The 20,000-nt window shown below is 32.7% G+C and overlaps 1 protein-coding gene and 1 long non-coding RNA gene across 11 annotated transcripts in view; one reads left to right on the forward strand and one right to left on the reverse strand.

Annotated features, from left to right (window-relative positions):
• LOC106871599 (tyrosine-protein phosphatase Lar) overlaps positions 1–20,000 on the forward strand; it is a 586,729-nt gene that overhangs the window by 406,478 nt on the left and 160,251 nt on the right. For all 8 annotated transcript variants that reach the window (XM_052971329.1, XM_052971328.1, XM_052971334.1 and 5 more), the window contains one exon: positions 15,898–16,074. In XM_052971329.1, the coding sequence (XP_052827289.1) occupies positions 15,898–16,074 (177 nt within the window). The remainder of the gene's footprint in view (positions 1–15,897; positions 16,075–20,000) is intronic.
• The window catches only part of LOC128248924 (uncharacterized), a 126,050-nt gene that overhangs the window by 79,706 nt on the left and 26,344 nt on the right, over positions 1–20,000 (reverse strand). For all 3 annotated transcript variants that reach the window (XR_008265079.1, XR_008265077.1, XR_008265078.1), the window contains exon 2: positions 18,366–18,472. This is a non-coding gene — a long non-coding RNA (uncharacterized LOC128248924). The remainder of the gene's footprint in view (positions 1–18,365; positions 18,473–20,000) is intronic.

The following is a 20,000-nucleotide window of genomic DNA, read 5'->3' on the forward strand; positions in this document are numbered from 1 at the left end:
GTATATATTTGTATATATGTTATATCTTTATAAATGTATATATATGTATATATATATAGATAGATAGATAGATAGATTAAGAAATAGGGTCAAACGCAGGTGCTATTCAAATCTTTATACTTTCGACATATGTCTCGAAGAAAACATTGATATTATTCTGGAGGGAATAAAATGATGTAAAACAATGTAGTTGTACACACACACACACACACACACACACACACACACACACACACACACACACACACACACACACACACACACACACACACACACACACATATATATATATATAATGTGTGTGTATGTTTTACTGTGTATGAGGATATATTTTAAAAAATGTATGGGCATATATGTATATCATGTATATATGTACAGGTGCAAATATGGGCATATAGTTAAATATGTTTCATGAGCACCTCATACCAAGTCCAGATTCAATCCCATTGTGTGGCACCTTGGGTATGTGCCTTTTACTATAAACCGTAGGTCAGCCAAAACCTTGTGATTGGATTTGGTATACTTTCTCTCTAACAAGAATAGTATTGACAGTGATTCAGGGTTTGGCTAGCTAGCTCATCTTGAGACTGTGCTTGATGAAATTAATTTTGTCTTTATATAGTTTCTGTTGAGATGAAATTTTTCTGGCGTATGTGGCATTCAGGTGAATGGCAATTAGGTTGTAGGTTAAGTTGCAATGGAGTGTTGGAGATATTTTTTATTGGCTGAAATCATTTAATTACATTGTCTTGGAAGGCTTCTGAGTGGGTTTTTTTTTTCTGATCTCTTGAATACCACTTGGCAACTGCATGGGTACACCAGTTGTCTGTGAACCTTGCTATATGTTCAGCCTAGCTGAACTTATGCTTTTGGTATTCTGTGATCATGTCCATTCAATCCACTCCATTCCTAAACTACCTCATTTCAGATATGTCCTCTAAGTGACATTCTAAGTATGGATCGTTCCATGACCCTTTGCATCAGATCCAATTAATGTTCTCTCTTCATAGTAGACCTTAAAATGTATGACATGGCAACAAAATACATGCAGTCTGAAGGCCAAATAGAAGTGGGGGAGTGATGAAATTGAGGAGGTATTGGAATATATCTACTTAGGGCATGCAGTAATTATGTGCTGAGACATGAATGCTGAATCTCAAGCAGAAAAGCAGCAGGATAGACTGCATTTACCTCATTAAAAACTAAGCTGAAGAAGGCTGGCCATATCTGCCAGTCTCTTCAATAGCACTGTCCTACCTGTGTTCGTGTATGTGTGTATGTATGTGTGTGTGTATGTATATATAAGTATATGTACAGTTTTTTTTTAAATCAAAACTGAAGCTGGGAGTTTGTTTTGCACCTTGAGTTTCATGCCACTAATCTTCATAGTCATAACTTGCCTGAAGATTCTGTGCACCCAGGAATACTTTTTTTTTTTTCTGACAGTGAACACTACATAGGTATATACATTAAAACACACACCTATACATATAATTTTATAATGCGTCTTACATGTGAATCTGCATTAATCTTGATGGCCCCTAGTTTTATTTAAACAAAAATTGAATGTTTATCTGATTAGCTGTTCAGTGCTTAAAAATTTGTGCACTAATTTGCAAAACAGGTAAAGGGTAGCCAGAGAAATTGCATCTGGCTGTAAAATCTTATCTCAATAACCTACCTGTAGCTTTGGAAAATAAACATTATATGAGAAAACAGTATATAAATATATATATAGATATATATATATGTGTATGCATATGTATCATGTATATGCATATATATATATATTATATATATATGTATAAATGTGTATGTGTGTGTAAGTGTGCATATGCATATATGTGTATAAATGTATGGTCCCACCCATGGAGGGCGGACATTAAACAATGATAATATGCATATATGTGTGTGTATATATATGTTTGCATATATATGTGTATATATACACAGTTATACATATATGTATACATATCTGAATATGTATTTGTATGATACACATTTTATGTTACCCCGTTGTTGTGACCTGAATTGAATACCAGTGGGGCAGTAGTGTAGCCCTCTCTCCTGTCAGCTGTTGTATCTCAGATGTGTTTGAAGAATAGGTAGGGGGGCCAAGCTTATATTTCTTCTGGCTTGTGATTATGTTGGCACCTAAAAGAACTTTTGAAAATTTGGTACATTGTACTTGCCTGCACTTGTTTTCACTTTCATATCTATATATATATGTGTGTATATATACATATATATATATGTATATATACATATATATACATATATATATATATATATAAAATATACATTTCATTTAAATTCACTTTTTCACCCCCTATTTATCGACATAAACCTCTTCATGTTTCTTTATATTAATTCAATTTAATTATAAATGGTCATTTGTATCCCATGTAATTTAATTAAATATGAAATTTGTTTGGAATTGAAATAATTTATTTGATTTAAATGAAAAAAAAAAAAAGAAAAAATAATTTGAAGTTTTGATGAAGATGTTTTAATATTGTATTATTCTTAAATATAATTGATGATAAATTGTGTTATTTAATTCAAAAATGAAAAAGGAATAACATGTAAAATAGGAATGATTTCTTGAATAACTTGCAACTACCAAATTGTATCAGCAGAATCCCAATTGTAAATCTACAGAAGCTACTAGAGTTAGAAACAGTTAATGACAAAATAAATATAAATCCCAGCTTTACAAGTAGGAATTTTCCTTTTTAAATCATATGACTTATAAATCTCAAGATAGGTGCATGGCTGTGTTGTTCAGAAGTCCACATTGCAAACCTGTGGTTCCTGGTACAATTTTACTGCAGCAGCAATGCCTTGCGAACTGAATTTATCTGATAGAAACTATATAAGCTAATTGTAGGTATATGCATGTCTATGTTATGGCTATATTAAATATATTTGATGGTGAAAACTAGTGTTGCATGCTTCTTACCATATACAGTGTCATGGTCTTTTGATCGATAGTGACATGAAATATTACAAGACTAAAGTATATACTTGGGTTAATATGAATAACAGAAACCCTTGAATGGGCTGCCCTAGTCATCATCAACAGCATCATCCAGTGTTTTAAATCCAGGTTTTGTCCCTGTTAATGGAGGTGGCTGGATCTACCTCAATGCCATAGCAACCGCCCTCACACCATCTCACCTGGTTTTTGGCGTCTTCCTAGACTGGCTCTGTGATCAAATACTAGTGACTGATGTAGCCATCAGGTTAGTTAGATCCTGTTGATCCATTCATCCCATACCAGCTTGGAACACAGATGTTAAATGATAACGACAACAACAAGTGTGTGTGTGTATATATATATATATATATATATATATATATATATATATATATATGTATATATGTATGTATGTATAGATATATATGCATACATCTGTAAAATCCAGGAAGAACTTGCAGTAAACTTTGGCATTAGTAGTTATACAAACAGTAGAACAGGGCACCGCTGCATAGTGCCAGTGATCCTAGTATTGCCATCAAGATACAAGACCAAATATATCTTGTAACTTGAGTGTATGGCTCCTGCCCAATGTCTGTCACATCTTCAGTATCTTTCTCTCCTCTCTTTCTTCTCCTTCTGAGGAAGCCATGTTTCTCTTCTAATGCCAGACCTAATTCTGTCCCTCTCAGTTGAGGGTTCTTGTCCTGCAAGCTGTTTGGTGACCACACTAATACTGGTTGGCATTGGGAAGGGTATCCAGCTGTAGAAATCATGTCAAAACAAACAGCAGAGCTTGGTGTAATCTTCTGACTTGCCTCTTCCTGTCAGACCATCCTACCCATGCCAGCATGGAAAATAGTTGTTAAATGAGGATATGTGTGTGTGTGTCTGTGTTTACCCCCCACGATTGCTTGACAAGCTGTGTAGGTATGTTTACATTGTGATTCAGCAAAAGACCTGATAGAATATGTACAAAGTTGAAGAAAAAAATATAGTACTGGGGTCGATTCATTTGGTTTACCTGAGGGTGGGGCCCCCAGTGTGACCATAGTCTAACAACTGAAACAAGTAAAAGGTAAAATAAAGGCAATCAGGGTTCTTTTCCTCATGATTGGACATCTTTTCACGAAATGTCAAAAATGAAAAATGCTGCTTGTATGACAGTAACACTCATTTGGCATTTTGTGGCTTATAAAACATGTTTTGGCAGATTACCTATCAGAATTACATTATTACAGGGTAAGACTTTAAGCTGCATCCAGTAGTGGGGACCTTGGTATGGTAGTTTTGGGGTCTTAAGGAGTGTTGAACCACCTCCTAGCCACTATTGTTCCTAGGTCTTCTCTGATCTGGAGTAGTTGCACTTGTTAGGGTCCCAGCTATGGGTTAACTACCATGTGTGCTTTCTAAGACATGAGATGATGTCATGAAGGTTGATCTCAGAGACCTTGAACCACTTGAAGGAGCTGACAAAAGACCAAAATAACTGGTGATATTCAATTCTTCAAAAGACCTGCCCATGTTGGTGAAACTTATATATAAACAACTGAACTTGTTGCCTAATTCCTTCCTCAGGATATCACTATCACTCAACATCTCTCACTGCAGCATTTTGCTATTATAATTATATGAGAACAGGACAGCACACTTTACTTACTGTTCCGATACGACTTATTATTCTCAATTCATGGAAACATTTCATCGTTAATATTGTCCTCTCCACCAACATTTTACATTGATTACTCTCCTGGGTCACAAAATTATCTTTACTTCCCTACCACCGTAGATCTCTCACTCTCTACCATCTTACACCCTTACAACCTACCTAGACACACATTATCTGACTATCTATCTTTCTCTGAAAGACTCTCTCTCATTCTTCCTCTGTTAGTCATCTCTTCTTAGCTTCCTTACCTCAACTCATGTGTCATTGTCTATACCTCAACCTCATGTCTGCCATTCACTATATTCACCTCTCAACCCTCCTCAGTTGCTATAGCTGTCACCATGTATATCATCCCCTCAACACTTACTTATTTTATAAACCATGTGAGTCATTTCCCATGTCTAATCTCTCACTCACCCATATACTTTTATAGCCTTGACCTACCCACGAACCCTGCTCTCCTGTGCCCCCTCAATTCTACTCACATAATATTTTAAGGGTCCTCTCTCACACCTCCGACACCATTTTATCTCTTTCCAGTTCCACTCTGGTAGCTACTCTATAGCTAGAAACATATTCTTGCCCCTCCTCTTATACTCCACCCCTTATCTGGAGTGAAGCCATGTATGTGATGATAGTAGTCCCAGATGTGTCATCATGTGTAGAACCAACCAGGTCTGCCATTGCTTTTCATTGGGTTGTGGAATATGGCTAATAATATTGTACCATATAATATATACATGTGTGAAATATGCCAGGTAGTCATGTAAAATGTGGTTTTGTGAAGTATTGGTAGTGATAGGTATTTCATATATTATAATTGTAAAGCAGCAATGGTGACATGTTATATGCTTTAACCCTTTAGCATTCAAACCAACCATATCCAGCCCAAATATCCCACTTGTTTCTTGTTCAAACTGACCAGATCCAGCCTCTCACATCTACCCAACAATGTCATTCTAAAGATAAGCAATCACTTCATCAAGATCTTGAATCTAAGAGATGTTCATAATTAATTTAAAACAATGTAAATTAATAAGCATTAGTTTACCAGAATGAACTGAATGCTAAAGAGTTGAGGTGAAAAGTAGCTATTGGTACTTGTCATAGTTTTGTTGTGAAATTCAGTTGGTGGTAGATGATTCGTACAGCACTGGCATTAGATTCATTAGTTGTTGGTGATTTGTATATATTATCTCTGGTTGTAGTTGTATTTTTCTACAATGCTGTGAAATGTGGCTATGATTAAATGAATCATATGTTAAAGGTGTTAATTATTGCTGGTGGTATAGTACAAGTGTAAAATATAGCTGGTGGAATACATTTTCTATGTATTGTAGTTATTGAAGATATTTCATACTTAACATGTTAATGTGGTGGTTATCATAATGTTGTAATGTTGTATAAGAGGCTAAACTAGAAGAATGGGAAATGAAAGTATAGTATATACACTGATGGAATGAAGTTTGACATATGGAATCATGGCAAGAAATAGAAGTAGGGAAGGGATTCAGATGAATGAAGAACTAAAATCAAGAGTAAATGGTCAGGAAGAATTTTTGTGGCCCATTTAAAATGTAGAGATGAGGGTATTGTCTGTTAACTCAACTCCTACTGCCATAAATAAAATTGCTATTGACTGTTGTACAAAAAATTTGGTTAGAACATCTACGTATGGTAAAATAGTTATTATTAACATTACAAAACTGACAATTATTATTTGGCAGGATTATTATTAACTTCAGACAAAATGGTTTTTGGTATTTCTTCCAGTTCTCTACATTCTGAATTCAAATCTTTCAAGGTCAACTTTGCTTTTTAATCTTTTTTAAGTTGATAAGATAAAGTACTTAATCAAATATTGCTTCTTCTGCCAAATTTCTAGCCTTGTGCCTATGTAAGAAATTGTTATTACTATTACTCAGCCAGTGTACCTTTATCTTGCAAAACGGGTTTGTTCCACTTAAAATTGGTGGCAGTGTTGGACTATACGTCCATATGATATTTGGTTCTTACTCTTCTACATTTTGAAGTAGTGCAAAACTGTTGCTTCTATTGATTTTGCCATATCAACTTTGCAGAGTTGATGTGGCAAAATACCAGGCATATAGTGTTGTGGATTGATGTATCTTCAGTATATTAAGAAAGAAAAATCCTCATTATTTCTGTTTGTTGCTACGTTCTAAATTCAAATTCTGCCAAGGTTGACTTTTGCCTTTCATCCTTTCAGAGTCGATAAAATAAGTACCAGTTGAACACTGGGGTTGATGTTATCTACTTAACCCCTTTCCCAGAATTACTGCCCTTGTGCCAAAATTTGAAGCCATTATTATATTTCAAAAATTTATATCTTTCTCTAGAATTATATTATAGAAAATTTAATTTACTTCGAATGTATTATCACTTCAATCACTGTCTTCAAATAAAAATTAAAATAGGGGTATTTTTTTTTTATTGTTTTCTCCCATAATTTTTTTTGTCTTTCCTTTTCGTTTTCTGCATTATCAGAAAATTCTTCATCAAGCGTAGTTAGCTGAAATGTTTAACAAAATTTGTAAAATAAGTTATGTTTGTTCACTGTGAGGAAAGGCAGGTTTGAGCAGAAAAATGCAAAATGCCATTCAAGGCACTGCCCTAAACGTCAGAACTTGCATCTCCTAAACAACACACAAACTTCTGTTATTTTATAAATTTTATTAACCGTATTTTGCTAAATGCCCTTACTAGCTTCCTCTAATTCTACTTTTTATTTTTTTTTTATTTGTCTTTTGCAATTTTTCTTTCCTGTAATGTGTAATAGTTGTTAAGTGGTAAACATCAGCTTTTTAATTAATATTATAAAGGTGAGCTTGGCCTCCTGTTAAGAGCCTAACCTTCATATCAAAGTTAGCTGTTTTTAATAAACTCATTCATATAATAACCAGAAGATTAGAACTATGTTTATTTTATGTTCTTTCTGTTTTGTTGAACAAAATAATAGAATATTGTATTGTTTTTTTGAAAACATTCATTAATCTGTATTCCATTACTCTTCAACAATGTTACTGCTTCAATTGCCTTACTTCAAGAACTTGTCAAACTGAGATAACAAACACTAAACAACTTTCCAATTAAAATCTTATGCAGGCAATTTTCAAAACCTGTTTATTGCCAAAATAAATATTTTACAATGAAGCTGTGTATTATTAAGGCTATTTATTTATTTATTATTGTTGTTATTATTATTATTATTTTAATTTGTTTTCATTTTTTAAAACTTGAATCTAGAATGTCATTTATTAAAGTTACATTTTGGGTTTTGCATATTAAGACTGTTCTAATATGCATGCAATTCATTGATAATCTAATAATTCCTAATATAATTTAATCTTAAAATTTCTATTGGGAGAAATTGGGATTGGGGAGGATTTTTTTGTTCTGGCTTGTGTGTTGTAATTCCTTACTTTGTACTGTCACCAGGTTTATATCTCTGAAGATTTTTACTATTCATAAGTTAGTTGCAAATCTATATTTCAATTGTTCAGGGTAAATATTAGTTTCTATTAAAGTTTATTCTCTTACTGAAACTATGAAGTGGCTTAATAACCTTGCATTGTTACTAATTGCTTAGGCGCAAGTTCTTACCTTACCTCAGCCTTCATGCTGTTTCTTCTAAATTACACATTATTCCACCTCTTTCAGATTGTCCTAATGAAACAGTACTTACTTCAAAAGTCGAATTACTAGCTGTAAATTTACCTTTGTTTTAGCTATTTAATTGTAAAATTCCTACCTAGTATGGAAAGCACAATTCATGTGCAGTACTTAGTTATAGAATTGGGATACTACACATAATTGTACTGTATTTTGTGTATCAGTTTGTAGTGAACGTTATAAAGGTTCGAAATTGTTTACATATCGTTTTACATCTTTTCATGCTGAGTATAGTTTAGAGCATTTTTCTCTTACATTTTATATATATATATATATATATATATATATATATATATATATATATATATGCACTATACACATATTGGTGGGGAGGTATTTAAATGTGTGTGGATGAATGCATTTAAATGTGCATATATATCTGTACATATATATATATATGTATAAATAGGTATATGTGTGTAGATAAAATCAAGTTATGATATGTTTATGCTATATAAGGCACACATCAATTAAGCTACCACCATGGTGGATCTAATTTTTTGTTATTCACGGAGATAGAAATTGATAGGAGGGTAGAATAGAAATAGTATGGTATAGTGAAAAGGAAATGTGGTGAGTGATATATAGGCAGGATTTGGATGAAATAGACAAGAGAGGCTGAAGATGAATACTTAGGTATAAAATAGGGAAAGACCTGAGTATAGATATTAATTATACATCTCAGCATCCACCATTACTTCATCATTATCAATACATTTGCCACGCAGTCCCGGTGGTTAAGCCTTCTCCTGTATTGCAATCTCCACTACTCTGTCCTCTGCCTACCTCAAAATCCCTTTTCCACAGGTTCTGTCAGCCCTTAACACTTCTTTATACAGCTGTTGTCATCCATATTACATCACATGTGCAGTCATCTCTCTTGCACACTACATCTGATTGTTTAGCTCCATTTGTATTTTGTCATTCATTCACCATAATGTCATGCAACCAACAACACATGCTCACTTTATTTATTTCTGGTCTTCAGCAATCCTCTACACTCAAGGCCCACATCTCACTGACATACAACATCACACTTCATATATAAAGATATCAACCATTCTACACTTTGTTCTGAAGGATATATTATTTGTCACCTGCACTTGTTTCAACCCATTCTTATTCTTGCTATTATTTGCCACTATATTTTCAGGACACCCACCCCATTGGTAATTAGGTCATGTACATAAAACTATGCTATCGACTACTTCTAAGGAGCCTTCCTGACATTTTACTCTGTTTTTTGCCCGACTCCTGCCATCTAGAAATTATACCTTTTCTTTTAGCTTGGCTGTATCTCTCTTGACCTCGTCTGTGGTTTACATGGGGTACCCTTATGATATTTTTACCTAGTCCTCTGCTGTCTTCTTCCTTAGTTTTTATTCACATTGATCACTTGGTAATTTCTATTTTATCTGTCATCATCCGTATGCATTGCATATCCATTCCAACATGTTTGTGTCTCGTGCACACTGCATCTGATTAATCTCAGCTTATCTGCTTCATAATTCATGCACACTAATCTTACACATTTATCTGACCAAGCTTGTTTTATTTCTTCCCCACTTTTGAAAAACCTCGCATTCCGTACCTACATGTCACTGTCATGCAGTGTTACATGATATACATGATAGGGAATCTTTTTGTTAGATGATGTAATGGTTCACTGAGTTTTATCCAGCTTGGTCTTATTCTGGCCACTATACTTTGAAAACATGCTCCTTGAGTTGGTTACTTAGGTAGCTAAATCTTTCAGCAACAGTTTACTAGTACTTTATTAATTATTTGTGTGCATCTGTGACATATAAAATGCTTATTCATTGTCAGCCTTCCTATATCATCCTTGTACATCTTGTGCATGCACACACCTCTCCAAGAACATTATATGGAACTTCTGCCTTTTCTTTTCTGTATATTATGCATGGCTATTTCCCTAGTGGTCCTGTCCTACCCTCATGCTTCTTAATTCTAGGTTATGTTTCTTCTTCTTAAATTTTTTTTGTAAATCTCTCACAGTATCCCTGATGAGTACCTAGATCACCAGTATATAGAAGTTCCCATGGACAGCTTGTTTTTAAATCTTCTGTTACAATAATAGAAGAGAACTGAGCTTGGATGAATGCCTACCTGCACACTACATTCCTTACTGAACTCATTGTCAGTTCTCACATGACTGACTGCTTTTCAGTACATATTGTGCAATGCTCTCATAAGCCAGTATTTCCAGTGAATACTTTGAGACCATTAGGCTACAGCTTGTGGTATCCTTGTCAAATACCTTCTCCTTATCAACAGATTTTTGAAGAAATGTATTCTGAACTATCTAATTCTCTTGTAGTTGTCTCACTAGGTAGAAAACATCAGTAGTCCCTCAAGCTGCTGCATCTAATCTAAGCTGATTGTCTTCCTAATCTGTTGTGCTATGTAAATTTTTGTTACTTTTATAATTTGGTCTCTCAGTTTGATAGACCAAGGTTCATTCTTGAGCATCACCTTTGCTTTTAGAGTAGCTGATGATACAGCTGTTAGATATTGGGTAGATCACCTACCTGTATTACATGATTGACTAATTAGCTTGTGTACTACTTCACTACATTTTTCACAAAATTTATCATATGTGTATCTACATAGGCACATTCATTCGGTTGTTTTATTTCTTTTATAAACAAAAACATGAATGAGAAATATTGAAATAAATTAAAATTTTAGAAAGCCTTTAGATGTGATAATCTATTATACAATAACGTAAATACATTCCTTCTGTAGTTTTGAAGTGTAAAAGAGAAAGAATGAATTTACTTGATTATGTAGTTCAAGATAAAGGCTTTCTCATATTTAAATGAGAGAAACAGAAGTGTGTGTGTGCCTACATATATCTATGTATATCTGCATGTATCGTATGTATATGTGTGTGTTTTGTACTCATTTCAGGTTTTATGTTCTCCTGGGTTTAAAGGTGTTATACATTCTTTTGAGGAACAGTCAGTAGATGCAAATTATTCATCCTTTTCCGTCTCAGGTGTTAACTTTGGAGATGCTGGATAACAACAAAGCATTTGAAAAAAAAATTCGTGATAGAACATAAAAACATTGTATCAATTTCCTTAAGTACAGCTATTCAATATGAAATTTTCGTTATCCATTAACTCCATTATGTCTTGCATCTATATATGAGAGGAGGGGAAATAACCCACCACTTGTATCTAAGAGTTACTGACCTTTGAAGAAGGCAGGTGCCTTTGAAAACAACCACGTTCTGTGTTTTTCTGTCTCATGACAATTTTTTACATCCAGTTTTTCCGGATATGTTTAGTTGAAAACTATCGAAGAACTTGTCTCTGTGACAACTAATGTCTCTGTGACAACTATCAAATATTTACAGTCATTCACTGGCTCAGTTTCTTTCTCCCTGTTCCCTCTCTCTGTTTTTCTTTTCCTATAAAACAATCACTACTGTATTTCCCAGAAAACAGTTTACTTCTGTGTTTTGCTCCTTTTTCTGTCTCTCCTATAGCTACAGCCTGCTCCTTAGATTAACCTCCTGCATGCACTTGTCCAATTTGAGATATTTAAGCCATTTAAGATTTCTTTTTTGCTTGGTTTGTAGTCAAAACTCTTTCTCTTGTTTTGTTCTGTGATATTTTTGTTAGGCTCCTACTATTACTATTAAACACTGCTAGACACATTGTAGTCCCTTCTCAAATTATTCAAGACTATAGTATATTTAGTGGAGGGCTGATTAAGGATTTGTTCATACTCTGGTGCTGGTGCCACATAAAAAGCATCCAGTACACTCTGTAAAGGGGAGACAAATGTTTTTAGTTGGAGTTATGAACTCTTTTTCAACAGGAAGTTTATGTCTGTTCCTAGAGAAATAAGGTCACTGAAGGGTATGTGCGTTAAGAAATGGTTGGAATTTCTCTATGAAAAGATTCTCCTTGTTGATTCTTTCTTGTGTGGAGATTCCTTATATTCCCTTTCTATCTCCAACTAAAAACATTTGTCTCCCCTTACACACACACTTCCTGTTTTGACACCACACTTCCAGCTTAACACAAACTTTTAACCCTTTTTTTAAACCTAACACAACTCTCAATTCTCATGCATCCTTATTTTTCCAACCATTATATACATGAACTACCGTTGAACTTCAAAAGCTCAAAGACAATATAATGTATTGGTATAGTTATTTTTTTATATATTATTTTCTTCATTTTGTACTTCTTTGTAAAAAAATATTTTCATTCTCCTTCTTGAAAATTTGCTTTCGCAATGAAAGCCGGTTAGAAATCTTTATTAAAACATGCTTCCAATTTAGCATTCTGCCTTATTCTTCATTTTCCTATTATTTCTCCACGTGCGGTTAACACAACCCCACTATTTACTGACTTATATATATATAGATATATTCCTATCTTTGTCTTTGTAAAGTTTATTTGTTTGTTGCTACTTCCTATTTAGCTTCTAATTATTTCACTGGGGACAACACAACATTGTAGACATCTTACCTTGACTTCCTTTTGACTTTAATTTCCAAAATTTTTGCTTTTATTTTATTTTTGTTATTAGCCTTTTTTTTTTAGTTTGGGTTCATGCCTTGTTTAATCTTTCACAGTGTACATATAAGTGTGTGTCACTGACCACTCTGACTTATTTTCTTAGCCCATTTTCCCTTTAATTACTGAAACCACCATACACCATTGATGTCCCCTGGTCCTTTTGTATATTTCAAAGTCTTATAGTTTGGCTGATGTCCAATGTAGACAACATTATACTGGTGACACCCATTGAGGCAGAAATGTGTTCACATCTCTATTCTTGTTTCCACTGATTGTTGATTCCTTGAAATTATTTCCCCTTCTCATTTGTCAGTGGTTGTACTTACTGCTAGGTGTTTATTTACCTTCTCTTACAGTGAATATTGTTTCAGTAAATCAAATAATTTATTTAGTGTGATATTAAGACTGTCTTTCATATTTATATTTATTATTTACTGAATGGCTAAGTTCACTAAAGCGATGTCCTTTTAAAGAGTTACTTTATTCTTTCAGACTTAAATATTTTACAGTATCCAAACTTATTTTCACCTGTATATACAACTGAATGTCCCCCCCCCCCACAAACACACACTTGATTGCAATGGGTTGTTGCTCTATTTCTCTCTACTCCAGTTGACTCAAATTGCAATGTTCAACCTGAGGCTCTGGTAGATGGTGCTTGCCCAAGGTATCGTGTTTGCAAAGCAAGTGTCTTTACTACCCAGATATGCCTGAAAGTTTGCCGTTAGAAGTTTCTAGTTTGACTGTGTGTGGAACCTCCTGAGGTTTGGAAGTTGTCTTGTTTATAAGATTTTCAGCTGTAGGCCATTTTGTTTATAATCAAAATGGCTTGGGTTTCAACAGAATTATGGTTTAATCTGAAATCTATGACATAGGCTTCTCAGTAATGGCATCAAATGAAATTTGATTTGGGTATCTTAACATCAATAGTTATTCCTTTGAGATTTTTTAATGGTGTTTATCTTTCAGAAACCAGAAATAGCTTATTTTCATAACCACGCATAATCATCTTGTAATTGTTTTTACATATTCATTCCAGTTCATTTTGTGAGCACAAAATGAAAAGATGAATTACTGAATACTGTAAAATATATGAAAGTATGAAATGGTGATGGGGTTTTTTTTTCTGCCTTTTATTTGTGCTGCACTTTAATTAGAACCTTCATTGATCATCTTCAGATACACATATTTTCTTTTATATTATTACTGAAGCTGGAACTCATGTATGTATATCTGATATTTGTTGTGGATAATGATGATAGCATTCAGTAATATGGGTAGTGAGGCGGTTATCCAAGAGTGTCTGCATTTCATTTATAAGAGACCTTCAACTTCTGTTTTCTACTCTTCTTTTGGGGGTTTTTTTCGGTTATACATCTGGTTATTAATAATGCTGCTCCTAGATAAAATATGTCCCCACTCAGGCCCTTAGTGGCACACACTGTTCACACAAAGCATAGTAATGTTTCTAATTTTAGGGGTAAAATTATCAAAATATTTTGTAAAAAATATGTTTTTTGGACTAAACCATTGAACCGGCCGTCACTTCTCATGTTTCTGATGTTTTATCCGATCTCAGCTATATAGATTTTCTTAATGCAATAGGTATGTATGTTGTTTATGTTAGCCCCTGATGTTCTGAATTCAAATTTTGCCACAGTCACCTTGGCCTTTCAACTGTTTATATTTCTAAATCACTAAAGCTTTGTATCCTAAATTAAAAATCATTATAGAAAAAGATAGTTTTAGAAGGGGAAACAACTGTATAATATTATGGACAACTTCTCTGCTTGAAATTTGCTTTCAATATTATCCCTTCATCTTCCACACTATTATACTCTTGACGCGAGTTAGCTTTGTAAGTTACCTTTAATTGTTTAATACAAAGAGTTACGCTGAAGAGTTATTCCCCCTTTCAGATTTAAAGCTTGTTATAAACATTCTCAACTCTCACAAAGCTTCCTTCTAAATATTTCAATTTTCTGACCTATCTAACTCAGGCTGGAGGAAAGCGTTGCATGTAGTTGTAAAGTTGAAATTGATATCAAAAGATATGACTAGTCATATGAAGTAACAAGAACGATTATCTAGTAATATGTCATCAGTATCTCATTTACAAAAATTAACAATATTGACATAATTAAACATGTATCTGGCTGTGTGTATTTGTGTTGTAAGTGCTTTTTATCTCATCATTTGCATTTATCATTCTTGTATTATTCATTAATTTTCATCTTAAAAGCTTCAAGTGACAGCATTTTAAGCATTTCGCAGATAGTTACTATTAAAATCCTAAGAAACTTGTTCACTACATACAAAAATATATTGTAGTTATATTTAATGCAAATCTTTGCAACCCCTGTTTTCCAGTTTTTAATAGCAACTCTATGATAATCACAAATTCACGTTCTTTGTCTTTATTTGTTTTCATTAATCACCAAGAAGAGAGAAATATGTGCTTGTATGTGGTTGTGATGCTATGCTAATTTCTTCTTTTGTCTCTAGCCAGTCATTGAGTAGACCTAAAGTGAAAAGTGTTCCACCTATGACCAATCTATTTTGTTTGCAAGCAGTAAACCTTTCTTCGCTATAAAACAGTAGGATGTAATCTGTAGGCGCTTTAACTTCCATTTACAGCAGATCAACCAACCACATTGATACACCTTTATTGTCTTGCTTCTAATTCGTTACAACTTACTGGGTGAAGTGAGCTAATGATATATTGTCTTTAAGAATATTTCTTTATGGAGATTCAGTCAATTGCTTCTCTGATAAACTGGTAGAAATGCTTATTCCAAAGATATCAATTTTAGTTGTTTTTTGTTTCACATGTGTCAATTCAGGAAAATGGTCTGCATCAAGTTTGTGATAAAATCAACGTATTTTATCATATATCCATTGTTTTGGATTTGAAATATCTCCATTATTTTAATCTGAAAGTGTGAGAATTATTGCCCAATATATAATGTTCTGTTTTCTTTTTCTTTTCATTCCAGGAATGCCTGAAGGCTACCCTAGAATTACTGATCACCCATCATTAAAGGCTGTGGAAAAAGATAGGAATACTATCTTACAATGCCATGCAAAAGGGGATCCAAAGCCTTCAATAATTTGGTTAAGAGATTTCATCCCAGTTGACCTCAGCAATCCACGTTTAACTTTACTTGAAGGGGGTGAGTGCAATTGTTGTTCCCACATCATATATTTAGTATTTGTTGTTCTTTTAATGAAGTTTAAACAATGGAAACACTTAAGTGATTCTTATAATACTTATCTGAGATTCTATCACATTATTGTAGTAAAAGAATATAGGAAACTTTAAATTTTCAAAGTATCTAAATCTTTAACTCCACTTGAAATGTGTGTGCGTGCGTGCATGTGTCTGTGTGTGCGTGCGTGAGTGTATTCTCTCATAAATCTTTGCACTTGGTGATAAGATAAATTCCTTGCTTGTGTTGCTTGAATTATTGCCTTGCTTTTCAAATTTATATAAGTTGAATTTTGTTAAATAGACAGACTTTAGATATCTAAAACTTTAGACACCCTCACTTTTTTCCCTACCAATTATGGAATAATTAATGCTTTTTCTTTTTTTTTGCACATTTTATTCAATTATTTCAACATCAAAATTCATAATTTTCTTTGTTATAAATTGCTTGCAGTATGTTTCATTACATATTAAATTCATGTTTTTTTAAAATCTATATTTCTGTCAATTTGCACCCGGAACTGTTTATTTTTCACAACTTCTCAGAGTTTACAATCTAATTGTAATTAGATTGAATTGCTTTGATTTAAATTTTAATTAGTTTGGTAAGTCTAGTTCATTTCAGTTTCATTAAATTATATAAATAACATAGGAAATAAAACAAGAACAAAATCTAGATTTTGACTTATATTCTAACATATAAGATAATAAATCCTATAATTATGCAAATATATATATTTTTATATTATTTCGTTTTATTTTTATTGTTGACAACAATACCTATATCTCTAAAATAAAAAAAAGTTAGTCAGGTAAATTTGTTTCCTTAGAAGAAGAAAAAAAAGGGCGGGGGGTGGGTGTTCTTTTTTAACAATATAGTGATGATTAAGTTCTGACAAATAATTGTTAATAATTTAGTTATCTAAGGTGATGATATGTCAGATTCGGTAGCATGCTGGGCAAAAAGCTTAGCTGCATTTCATCCATCTGTGTTCAAGATTCATGTAATCATAGTTATAGAAGTGAAGTGAGCAATAACATTGCTCTCTTTTAAGTAGAGGTCCATAATAATTCCATCTAGTGAAATTATATCTAAACTTGTGTCTACTTATTTTAGTAATTTAATATCTGTGCTATGTAATATCCATTTATAGCAAATAAAAATACTCACAATGACATCTCTGTGATGTTTGAAAAATTTCTTTTTAGGCTAGGAACATTGAAAGCTTTAAAAGCAGCTGTGTTATCATTGTGAAAGGTAGTTTGCTGCTTAAAACAGAGCATGGATAATTAGCTTTTAACCCTTTAACTGTGAAAATTAAATTTCATGGTCATTCTAGTTATGATGTTAAATGTTTACCTAAAAAAATAGAACTGATATTTTCTGCAAGTAATGTTGCCTTAATAAACTTGACATATCTCAACAATAAATGGTTTCAAACAGGAAACTCAACAAAAATTAGATTTGCATATAAAACTGCTTCCCGCAGTTTAGGGCAATGAAATTTTGAGAGGATCTATCTGATTTCTGCAGTAAAAGGGTTAATCACTCACATTATCCAATTTCCGATTAAAACCTCCAGCTTACTCTTAATATGCATTATTTTCATCACCACTTCATTAACATTTGATTGAAAACATTTTTTTAATCATTTTCCACAACGTGTTCTGCTATAATGATCAAACAAGTGCATGAATAGTGCGTATTTTTACTGATAATCCATTTTAATCTGTGAATTTATATGATGAGGAGTTGAATAAAATAAATCAATAGGATTTGTTAAAATATATTGCGAGGACTATCAAAGTTTTGTCCCTTAGTAACAGGTGTTGTCTCCCATGTTTATTTCTCGTGCGGTGGAGGATACACGGGGCAATAACTCTTCTTTGATATAATTGCTTGTGGCATTTCTCCAGAAATTGAATTGGAAAACATTTTCGGTTTAGTAAAAAGTCTTTTTACTAAAGTCTTCACTTAAGTAAAAAGTAAAAAAACAAATTCATAATAATGATAATTGACCTGTTTATTAATTAGCATTTTAATATTTATTTAAATTTCCCATAGACTATATTTACTTAATGGTGGAATTCAGTAGGTGTCACATTGTAAATTTCACATGTATCCTCTACAACACACTCCTTGTTGTTATGTTATGAAATATTGACATTCAAAATTAGAATCTTACGAAGCACTATATATATATATATATATATATGAATAATTTCAATGTTATCAGATTTTATATATACACATACCTGATTCTCATCAGCTACTTACTGAAAATTTCCTGAAAAGTGTCTTTTATTATAACGACTAAGTTCTTGCTGTATTATCTCTGTGAAAGGTAGTTCCTGTTTAAAAGCTAAAAAGGAAAAAAAAACAAAACAATTTTTAGTTTTTTTTTTAAATAAAAATATGTCTTTTAAATAAACTCTTTAGATTTCACTGTAAACACATTGCTCTCAACTAATTATTTATTAATTCCGTCTGTTAACTTTTAATGTTTTATTTCTATCCTTTATGTTGGTGCCTTTGCAGTGTTTTTTTTTGTTTTTGTTTTGTTGTTTGGAACAAAGAAAATTGGCTCCTACATAGCAAAGAAATAGTGGTACACACATACACACAACGTTTTTTAATTCTTTTGCTGAGAAAGAGGGGCAGCGTCTGTAGTCATTGCAAACCCTATAACACTGCCAAGGCTGCTATGTTTACTGTTAGTGTCTCTGAGGAATATGAGCTTAGAAGATGTAACTTTCTGCAGTTGTGTTGGTAATGCAACAGAACATGTGCTTTTAAGTCACAGTAGCATCTATGTAGGAGAAGAAAGAATTGACCAAAATGTTTTGAAGTAAGGACTGAAAAAAAGTAGTGAAGAAGAAATTTTGGAGCAATGTGGTTGGATTTGTATAGTTAGCTGTATATATACACAGCTTCCGAATTGTGAAGAGCTGGTAGCATGCACTCTTGTGTTGTAGTAACAGTAGAAAAGATATTAAGAAAAAACTGCATAACTTTGAAGTAGTGGTTGTTGTATATTTTTTCTTTGACTAGCTTTAGTCATCACACCCAAAGACTACCCTGAGGTAATACCCTTCATATGAGGTGCAATTGTATCTTGGTACTTTGACAAATTACCTTTCTGGGAGACATAGGAGATGTGGTCAATAATGTTTTTGCAGCTGTGTAGTCCCAGATTACTATTATTAGAAATTGTTGAAGCTGAATTTGAGATTTTCCCCTCTCTCCAACTGTGTTGGATCCTGTGAAAGGAATATAGTTGTTTATCACTAACTCATGCATGTTTCGCTAACAGTCATTACTCAAGTTTTAAAACATTTTCATGATCTTTTTGTAGTTATTTTAAATAACATTTTATTGTGATTGGTTGTTCTTAATATCTTAAAATAATTGTTGAAATAAGTTTATAAAGAAATGTGAATAATATGTCTAATACTAAAAGTTGTTCCATTATCAATATACTGGAAACAGATACCATAATGATACTATTGTCAGTGTTAAATAGTGGTAAATTTACTTGGGTCATGAATGGACAAATCAAATTCTATTACATTTATAAGCAGACATTGAAATAGAAGATGATTTTAAATGTTGATTGTAATTTTTCTTATGTAAAATAAGAAGTAAGAAAAGCTCTTATAGTTTATAAAATATCACAAAAAAGGGAAAAAACTGTGTTACTTGTTAGATTTAAAACATTTCTGCTCATAATTATTTACATAGTTTCAGTTAATTTTAAAATTAGAAGTTCCTTGTGAAAATTGTATTTTGTAGCAGTTATGTTATGGGTGTGGTTATTTCTATAATGTTGACTTTGACTGTTCTTTAATGGACACTCTATGAAGAATAGTATTCTATAGTCATTTACTAAA

Source organism: Octopus bimaculoides, chromosome 10 (genome assembly GCF_001194135.2).
Source record: "Octopus bimaculoides isolate UCB-OBI-ISO-001 chromosome 10, ASM119413v2, whole genome shotgun sequence".
NCBI classification, from domain to species: domain Eukaryota; kingdom Metazoa; phylum Mollusca; class Cephalopoda; order Octopoda; family Octopodidae; genus Octopus; species Octopus bimaculoides.